At 48.8% G+C, this 10,065-nt stretch overlaps 1 protein-coding gene across 1 annotated transcript; it reads left to right on the top strand.

Moving 5' to 3' along the window:
- The first annotated feature begins 5,040 nt into the window (after positions 1–5,040).
- On the top strand, positions 5,041–8,741 carry FZD2 (frizzled class receptor 2). Its single transcript, XM_081271312.1, has 2 exons — positions 5,041–7,073; positions 7,224–8,741. The coding sequence occupies exons 1-2, from the start codon at positions 5,380–5,382 to the stop codon at positions 7,273–7,275; spliced, it is 1,746 nt and encodes a 581-aa protein (XP_081127438.1). The 5' UTR covers positions 5,041–5,379; the 3' UTR covers positions 7,276–8,741.
- Positions 8,742–10,065: the final 1,324 nt, after the last annotated feature.

Here is a 10,065-nt window from a genome sequence, read left to right as displayed (position 1 = left end):
TGGTTAGTTTCCTCTCTTATTCTTTCTCCGCCTATTTATTACTCCCACATGTCTGTTCTCAGCTCTCAGTTTCTGCCCTATTTCTTTCCTGATGGCCTTTTTTTTTTTGCAGTACTGGGGTGGAGTCCTGGGGCACTCTACCACTATGCCACATATACAGCCCCCACTTTGTGTGTGTGAGCGTGTGTGTGTGTGTGTGTGTGTGTGTGTACTGGGGACTGAAGTCAGGGACACTCAACCACTGAGCCACATCCCCAGCCCTATTTTGTATTTTATTTAGAGACAGGGTCTCACTGAGTTCCTCAGCTGTTTCTGAGGCTGGCTTTGAAACCACCATCTTGCTGTCTTGAATGTCCTAAACTACTGGGATTACAGACATGAACCATCATGTGACTGTGCCACCACACCTGGCTTGTTAAAATTTTTATTTATCTATTTATTTTTTGAGATAGGATCTCAGTAAGTTGCTCTGGCTAGCCTTCAATTTGCTAGCCTTATGCCTCAGCTGCCTGAGTGGCTGGGCTTACAGGTCTGGTCCACCAGGCCCAGATGTGGTAATACAACCTCCTTCTAATCCCTTCCCTCTACACTTCCTAACCTCTGGTGACCAGTATTCTACTTCTGCAAAATCAACTCTTTTAGTTTCTACATGTGTGAGAACCTGTGGTTTGTCCTTCTGTGTCTTCCTGCATGGTCTCTTGTGCTCCACCCCTACTGGGCACTCTGGCTCCCTCCCACTCATGTTCCTCAGAGCTGCCTACATGCACTACAACTGAAGTGTGTCACTTCCCTTCTGTAGCCTCTGCAGTATATCCTTGTCTCCTTGAGCTCAGCCTATATGCAAGGGACCTAATTTCCCTGCATACCTGAAGCCTCCTCTGACATCACTCCCCCAAATGCACGTGGGGCTCTAATGGCCAAAGTAGTGTGCCCTGCCAATTCCATCTATTTTGGTACTTCCTTATACACATGGCTCTGTTCCTTGTGTCTGGAATGCCTATCCCTATCTGTCTGCTTACATGACTGTTTCCTCATTAGATTGTGAGTTCCTATTTCCCATTCAAAAACACCTGTAAGTCTGATCCCTGCTGGCTTTTTTACTTCAACCTACTTCACTCCTCACTTCAACCACACAGACTTTCCTCTCACACCCTGATGGACTCAGTCAGACTTCCTTCCCCATTATACTTTCATAGGACCAGACACCTTCCTTTCATAACTTTGAATTTTTACATTTATGTATATTGTGTCATAAATGTCAGTCTCTGCCCCCTGGAACATAAGCTCCTCAGAAACAAGGGTTGGGTCTGCCTAGGCCGGGAAACCTCTCACCCGAGTCTTGAAGAGTGGCGGCTGCACTAATTGCGTTTAAGTAGCCATTGGGTGCCTACCTTACCCTCCAGAAAGAAAGAGAGAGAAAGACGAACCTCAAACAGACATGGGGTACGTGGAGAGGGCTTACCTCGGTATAGAAAAATCTCGGTGGAACCTCCAACATGTTACCGCTGTTGGCCGTTGACGAGTCCTTGCTTCCCCTATGTTGAAGAATAACACCAGAAAAGCACGCCGAGGCAAGGTCAGAGTAGAAATTAGAAGTTTATTAAAGGACAGCAGAAAAGACTTCTCCCGGAGGAAGAAGGGGACCCAAGAGGTGGAATCTGTTGAAGGGCAAATGTGTTCCCCTTTTTATAGGTTTGGTGATGGAATGTAAGGGGGAAGGGTTGGGACACAGGTGGGCCAAACAAGTAATTTGGGCAGGAAGGACTTCATTATCACTTTTTTGGGGATGGGCTTATCACTTCTTTGGGATGGGCTTATCTCCAAATCTGTTGGGGGCTGTTTCCTGGGTTCCATTAACATTTCTTTTCTTTTTTTTTTTTTTTTTAGAGAGAGAGAGAGAGAGAGAGAGAGAGAGAGAGAGAATTTTAATATTTATTTTTTAGTTTTCGGCGGACACAACATCTTTGTATGTGGTGCTGAGGATCGAACCCGGGCCGCGCGCACTACCGCTTGAGCCACATCCCCAGCCCTGACTACCTAATTTTAAATCTGGCTTCAGTAGCTCACAAATCCTACTGACTCCTAAGGCTGAGGCAAGAGGATCACAAATTCAAGGCCAGCCTCAGCAATTTAGAGAGATCCTGTCTCAAAATAAAAAAATAAGGGCTGGGGTTGTGGCTCAGTGGTAGAGCGCTTGTCTAGCACATGCGAGGCCCTGGGTTCTATCCTTAGCACCAAATAAATAAATAAAATAAAGGTATTGGGTCCAACTACAACTAAAAATTAATAATAATAAAATATTTTTTAAAAAAGGTCTGGGGGTGTGGTTCAGTAGTAAAATACTCCTCAGTTCAATCCCATTTATCTTGGAAAAAAAAGTGTTGAGGGCTCAGGCTGTAGCTCAGTGGTAGATCTGCTTAGCAGGCTGGAGGCCCTGGATTTGATCTCCAGCACCCAAGAGGGGGAGTGGGAGAGTGAGCTGAGAAATGTAAGATCCACTGAGTGAAAGTCCTTGCTGGGCTGGGTGTGCACACCTATAATACCAGCTGCTTGGAAGGCCTAAATAGGAGGATCTCCAGTTAGAGGGCAGCCTCAGCAAGTTAGGGAGACCCTGTCTCAAAATTTAAAAAATAAATACATAAAACAGATTGGGGATGTAGTCCAGTTTAATCCCCAGTACCGGAAAGGAAAAAAAAAAAAAAAAAGAAAGAAAGAAAAGAAAAGAAAGTCCTTTATTTCCATTTTCCAGCTCCAGCTCTCCCTCTGCCTGAGGTGGTCAGGGAAATGAAAACTGTCACTTAGGCCTGGCCCTAGGGCAGGAAAACCAGTTTGTCATGGTAGGAAATTGGAGATGCTGAGCTCACATTGGAGGCTTGTTTTCAATTTCGTATCAAACTGTGAGCTTAGCAAGTGGGGTGAAGGAGCCTGTCTTAATCATTTTTGTTTCCAGGGCTCAGCTCCAAGGCATGGTACCAGCTGTAAAGATGCAGTGAAGCAAACTAGACAGGGAGGTCTGAAGAATCAGCAACCCAGGCTTGGATTGGGCTCTGTGGAGCAAAGAAATTCCGACTTTTCCATCTCCAGACTGCTGTAGAGCACAGAATGACAGGATGAGCGGGTGAAATGCACAGGGAAAAGTCCTATGCCTTTAATTTTGGAGGAAAACACTCTAACTAGAGGAGGAAAAAAATAATCTTCTTCAGCATACAATAAGAGGTATTTTCAGGTTGTAAAGAACCTTAAAATCTTTATATTGATGAAGAAAAAAATATATATCCTGTGAAATCCAGCTCTCTTTTTATCCATCCATCTCCTTATAGTTTTCTTTTCTTCTCCCCACCTCTCTCTTCTTTCTTTCTTTCTTTCTTTTTTTTTTTTTTTTTTAAGCAATCTTTTTCTAGATTGGAACAGGAAACAGCTTTCCAGGCTGGGAGGATTTGGCCCATACTAAGAAGCAAAGGGGCTTTCTAAACTCAATTTTCTTTCTTCTTTTAAATTCCCCCTTCCCTTTCCTTCCGACAGACAACAGAAATAATTGATCCATCATTCAGTACTAGACCCAAGAGATTTACATGCAAATTCCCCTCTCGGCCCCAGACTTTCCTCTCAAACTTAAAATCCTAGAAGTGGGGAGCAATGCAAACTAGAAGCTAGCCTCCTGGCCACCTCCCACCCCCCAACCAGGTGAGAGGGAGGAGGGAATAATCCTCCCCAGCCCCCAGCCCCCGGCCTCCAGCCTCCTCCCTAGTGGCACACGCCACCCCTTTCTGTTGCGGAATCACTTAAGGTTCGGGTAAAACTCCCCTTTCTCTCTGGAGACGATCTCTGGAAGCTTTTAGGAGGCGGAGCAGAGGTGGGGAGGGGGAAGGAAAATTCCCCCAAACGTTCGCCAGGCCTAAGAGAGTCGTTTCTTCACTCAAAACTGCCCATCATCCCCCACCCCCAACCATTAACTTTCGATTAAGACCTTCTCCTTATGGCAACTAAACTTTACTTAGCATAATTAAGATTTGCCTCGGAAGAAGGGGGAGATTGAAGCTGCTAGCTCCCGGCCATTCTCCTTCACCTCGGCTCCCCAACCCCCAACCCTCTAGCTCCCGGCCTCGGAGTTCTTGAGTTTTCTCACTTTGAGGTGCCACCGAACACAAAGAACCATAATGGGCTCCTTTGTGCTCGCTGCGGGGCAATTACACCCTGGAGTCCGGGCCCCTTTAAGAGCTCTTAAAGAGACAGGCTCTCATTTTTTCAGAGGGTTATTTAAGGGTGTGTGTAGGGGGAGGGGCGAGGCGCACTCTTATGGATCTACTAGTAGGGTGAAGTGAAACTTTTGCCCAGGCTCCATGAGAAGTCTGAGAGAAGTCTTTGTAAATTGTTAGCTTTTTTTTTTTTTTTTTTTTTTTTTTACAAAAAGTCCTTAATAGAGCTGGGATGTAGCTCAGTGGCAAAGCGTCTGCCTTGCATTCGCAAAGCCCTGGGTTCGACCCCAAGTTTCAAAAAAAAAATGTCCTTAATAGAAGTTTTTCAACTTGAGAATTTTCATTTGATTAGAAAAATCGGACTGAAATAGGTGGATTTGAGAAGCGGGAGGCGGGGGCAAGGATTTAAAGAACCCCTACCCAGCAGAGTGCCTGGGCTCCCAGCAAAGTGCCTGGGCTCCCAGCAAGCTGAGTAATCCAGCTTTGAGACGCTGGAGTCTAGCAGCTCTGGGGAATGTGTTTCTCCGGATCTGGCCGCTGCGACTCCGGAGAAATCCCGGGCTGGGCAAATAGCCCTTAATGTAATAATAGCTTGTCTCTTTAAAAAGCAAAAAGAGGGGGGGTAAGTTTTGTTGGCATCTGGTTTCTGATCTCATTATGTTGTGGTGGACCAATCCAGCCCTCGGGGCTGGTCCTTGGGTTTAAATCTGATTGGCGGAGAGCACATTTTGGGATGGTGCTTAGAACTCGACGGGGCGGTTTCAAGTATCCCTTTTTTGGGGGGCTGAAGAGAGGGCGGGGCCGCCAGCGGGGGCCCCCTTGAAACCGACTAATTGGGATCGGAGAGGCCGAGGTGAGGACTGGAGGAGGCACAAAGGAGTCGCTGCGTGGAGAAGGGAGGGGAGAGGGGGAACTGAGAGGCGAGAGGAGGAGGAAGAGGAGGAGAGAGGGCAGCGGCGCACGGTGTCTCCGGCGGCTCAGTCCGACCGCGGCGAGCTAGCGGGCAGGCGCGCCGCCCCCTCCCCCGCCCGGCCTCCCCAACTCTGCGACCGCGAGCAAAGTTTGCAAAGAGGCGCGGGAGGCGGCGGCCGCAGCTAGGCGGCAGCTGGGAAGGCGCGCGGTCTCGGGGTTGGGGGCGGGGGCGGGGGGGCGCCCAGGAGCTGGGTGGGGGGCGGCGGCCAGCATGCGGCCCCGCAGCGCCCTGCCCCGCCTGCTGCTGCCGCTGCTGCTCCTTCCCGCCGCCGGGCCTGCCCAGTTCCACGGGGAGAAGGGCATCTCCATCCCGGACCACGGCTTCTGCCAGCCCATCTCCATCCCGCTGTGCACGGACATCGCCTACAACCAGACCATCATGCCCAACCTTCTGGGCCATACGAACCAGGAGGACGCAGGCCTGGAGGTGCACCAGTTCTATCCGTTGGTGAAGGTGCAGTGCTCTCCCGAGCTGCGCTTCTTTCTATGCTCTATGTACGCACCCGTGTGCACAGTACTGGAGCAGGCCATTCCGCCGTGCCGCTCTATCTGCGAGCGCGCGCGTCAGGGCTGCGAGGCGCTCATGAACAAGTTCGGTTTCCAGTGGCCCGAGCGTCTGCGCTGCGAGCACTTCCCGCGCCATGGCGCGGAGCAGATCTGCGTGGGCCAAAATCACTCCGAAGACGGAGCGCCAGCGTTGCTCACCACCGCGCCGCCGCCGGGTCTGCAGCCTGGCGCTGGTGGCACCCCGGGAGGCCCCGGCGGAGGCGGCGCGCCCCCGCGCTACGCCACGCTGGAGCACCCTTTCCACTGCCCGCGTGTGCTCAAGGTGCCGTCTTATCTCAGCTACAAGTTTCTGGGTGAGCGCGATTGTGCTGCTCCCTGCGAACCCGCCCGGCCCGACGGCTCCATGTTCTTCTCGCAAGAGGAGACGCGTTTCGCACGCCTCTGGATCCTCACTTGGTCGGTGCTGTGTTGTGCCTCCACCTTCTTCACTGTCACCACTTACCTGGTGGACATGCAGCGCTTCCGCTATCCAGAGCGTCCTATCATTTTTCTGTCGGGCTGCTACACTATGGTGTCGGTGGCCTATATCGCAGGCTTCGTCCTCCAGGAGCGTGTGGTATGCAACGAGCGCTTCTCTGAAGACGGTTACCGCACGGTGGTGCAGGGCACTAAGAAGGAGGGCTGCACCATCCTCTTCATGATGCTTTATTTCTTCAGTATGGCCAGTTCCATCTGGTGGGTCATCCTGTCGCTTACCTGGTTCCTGGCAGCGGGCATGAAGTGGGGCCACGAGGCCATAGAAGCCAACTCGCAGTACTTCCACCTGGCGGCCTGGGCCGTGCCGGCCGTCAAGACCATCACCATCTTGGCTATGGGCCAGATCGACGGCGACCTGCTGAGCGGCGTGTGCTTCGTGGGCCTCAATAGCTTGGACCCGCTGCGGGGCTTCGTGCTGGCACCGCTCTTCGTGTACCTGTTCATTGGCACATCCTTCCTCCTGGCCGGCTTCGTGTCGCTCTTCCGCATCCGCACCATCATGAAGCACGATGGCACCAAGACGGAGAAGTTGGAGCGGCTCATGGTGCGCATCGGCGTCTTCTCTGTGCTCTACACGGTGCCAGCCACCATCGTCATAGCCTGCTACTTCTACGAGCAGGCCTTCCGCGAGCACTGGGAGCGCTCGTGGGTGAGCCAGCACTGCAAGAGCTTGGCCATCCCGTGCCCGGCGCACTACACGCCGCGCATGTCGCCCGACTTTACGGTCTACATGATTAAATACCTCATGACGCTCATCGTGGGCATCACGTCGGGCTTCTGGATCTGGTCCGGCAAGACTCTGCATTCGTGGAGGAAGTTCTACACGCGTCTCACCAACAGCCGACATGGCGAAACCACCGTGTGAGCGAGGGCGCGCGGCTACCCTGCACCTCCGGGATGGGATGGCACGGCACTGTGCTTTCCTTCTGCAGCGAGGCGGGGGGAGGGCTCCCTACGGACTCCTATTTTATTTTTTTAAATAAAGAACAATCGAAACCATTTCTTTTCTAGGTCGCTTTTTAAAGAGAACTCTGCCCAACACCCCCACCAGGTTTGTAATTAAAACTGTAAATAGTCTTTGTAAAATAATTATATATTTTATATTTAAAAGAAAAAATTAGAAAAAAAAAAAAAAAAAGAATGGAGCCGGCGCCAAGGCTGAAGATTGGGATGGGAACCTGGGGGAGGTCTCTCCTTTCTTAAGTGCCCTTTTAAAGCCGCCCGGTATGTACTCTGGTTCAAAATTTTTGGTGATTTGGCAGGGCTGGGCCTGCTGGGAGAGGCACCTAGCCTGAGCGCTCTTTTTGTTGGCTGTGAGGAGTTGGGAGTTAGTTCCATTCAACTTCTACAAAAGCCAAATTTGCGAGCCTCCTCGCTGACACTGGGCCTGTGGAAGCTGTTGGATTATTTTTGAAAAGATTTGGATTCGTCTTTATTTCGTTTTATTTTTCCTTCTTTTCTTTCCCTCTTCATTTGTCCTGACTCCTTCACTAGATATTTGGAAACTTCCCAGCCGAGATGAAGACGTGGAAAAAAAAAAAAAAAAAACCGTGGATGGTGGGGGGGAGAGGGCGGGGATCTGGGGAGGTATGGCCTCCACCGCCCTGGCCCACTCCCCTGCAGGCAGGAAGATCTTTCTGTCTTTGACTTTTCTTCGTTTCCACTACCCTAAGCGTCCAAAATAGGCAGAATATGCTTTGTGGACTGTGTTTTAACCGTCCCCCCACTACACACACACACACACACACACACACACACACACACACACAAACCACTTCCAGTTCTGATCCTCTGCCTGAATTTTTAGAGGTACCATGAGCCTTTGAACATTTATTTGCAAATTCTGGGATTTTGAGATTTTGCAGCCTTCCCCTTATTTCCTGGTGGTCTGCTGGCCCCCAACCAAAAAACTGGTATTCAGGTTAGCAGACTGCAGGTTGGTTTGTGTATGTGTTTTTTTTTTTTTTTTTTTTTTGTTTGTTTTGTTTTGTTGTTGGGAGCTATTTTTCTCTTTTTTATTTCCACAAAGCAATAAAAATGGGTTGGGTTGGGGGGAGGGAATGGGTGGACTGATGGGATGGGATTCTTAGTTTTCTTTTGACAAAAGACTGGTTTCTTTTAAAACTTGTCCAAAAAAAGAAAAAAAAAGTGGGTATCTTTGCTTTAGAAGGCTGTGGGCAGGCTCTTTGTGGCTGTGGGGGTGGGGTTGAGTGTTTACTGGACATTCTATATCACAAGATTGATAGAATGTTTATAACAGATGTTTCTTATCTTCCTCCTACCCTCTCCCAAATAAAAATCAAGACTTTTCTTAAGTTAGCTGCCTGAGAAGTGATGTATAAAATATCTTTGACTGCTGGTATGAGAATTCCAGTTTCCAACACACATCAATTTCCTCAACTATTTGGAATATTTTAGAATTTTAATTCCAAAGGATTGATTTGAAGACAATTATGCCACGTAACTCATTTTTTTTGCCATCTCATGTGTCTTGATAATAGTGCAAATTAAAAGCTAATAATCATAATAATAAAGTGCATTTAATTATCTTCAAGAGATCTAGCCCTTTAATTGTATTTAACAGGGTTGTAACATTTTATTAGTTTAACCAAACCACACCTCCCTCCTCCTTCCCTGTCTCCCTCACCTAGTTAGTTGGGGGTGGGGCAGAGAAGTGGGCTTTGAGCCCAAGATCTAGGTTTTTTTTTTTTTTTTTTTTTTTTTTTTTTTAGCTAAATGGTTATGGGAGGAAAGGTACCTTATCATCTTTTGTTGGCTGACTTTGGGACAAGGGAGAAAGTATTTGGAACCCCTGCTTCAAAATGTTTGTATGTGTTAGTTTATGTTGGGGGAGGGGAACTGGAAATGTTTGGTGGTAATTGAAGTCATGTGGGGCTTTGTTTGGAATTGTATGAAGTCTAGGGATTTCAATAGATCCCCCCCAAAAAAATACATAGTCTCCCCCGCCAAAATCATTTGTGCCAGTGGCTAGTTCAAATTCAGTTTTTATCAATTGCTAATGAGTGTGAAGGCTAAACATGAGGTTCCCTTAATGATGGTGGGCAGGGGGAGGTGTCACTACTCCTGCGCTCCATTTGTTCCAAGTCTAAAGGAACCCCCCCCCCCCCAAGGCTGAAGGAAAGTGTTTAATTACAAACAAATTGTTGAGTGTCTTTCCTGGTAATAATGGTAAGAGCTTGGGGAATTGGATAGGATTTTGCTGTGCTGGGGACTGAGCCCAATGGGAAGAGAAGCCCTGTTAATTTCCTAACCTCTGGTCTCTGTTGAAGATTTTGGGAGAGCTTCCCCCATCCCCAAATCCTCCAGGGTCTTAGCGCTGTTTGCTTTGGATACATTTGTCCTGGATCTTCACACTGATGGCAGGAAGAGATGGTGGACTAGTAACAATCACCCTTTCCTTCCCAGAGCAGGGGGTGGTGGGAAGGAAAGAACTGGGGTAGAGATGGTTCTTCTTTCTTGCCTCTGCCCCCACATCCTACCTCAAGGTCTCCTGCCAATGTAGAACAGGGTCTAAGAAAACTGACAAAATAGGTTTTATGACTGGAGAAGAAGATGAATTATAAGATAATTGCCTCTTTTGGAAAGAACAGATCTTGAAGATGCCTTTTTCTTCTCTAAGGGGGAAGTCATGGACTGAATTAGCTTATAGAAAGCAGTGGGGGAACCCTCCCATCACCTCACACCAGTTTCTTTGATAAGATAACTTGGAGGAAGGGCAGCTTTAGACCACAGTGTGGGAAATTTAGGCTGGGGAGAGGAGAAAGGGTCTTGGAGGGAAAACCAAAGGTAAACCTTCTGAACTCAATGCTGCAACAGGAGAGTGGGGTCTCTA

Source organism: Spermophilus citellus, assembly GCF_964194105.1.
Source record: "Spermophilus citellus genome assembly, chromosome: 17".
In the NCBI taxonomy this organism is placed as follows: Eukaryota; Metazoa; Chordata; class Mammalia; order Rodentia; family Sciuridae; genus Spermophilus; species Spermophilus citellus.
This window is presented reverse-complemented; position numbering and strand designations above follow the sequence as displayed.

What these genes read in the sequence shown, in the direction of transcription:
- FZD2 (XM_081271312.1), top strand. Translation starts at nt 5,380, where the DNA reads ATGCGGCCCCGCAGCGCCCTGCCCCGCCTGCTGCTGCCGCTGCTGCTC. An exon ending in CGACATGGCGAAACCACCGT is followed by an intron (nt 7,074 to 7,223) that starts GTGAGCGAGGGC and finishes TTTCTTTTCTAG; the next exon opens with GTCGCTTTTTAAAGAGAACT.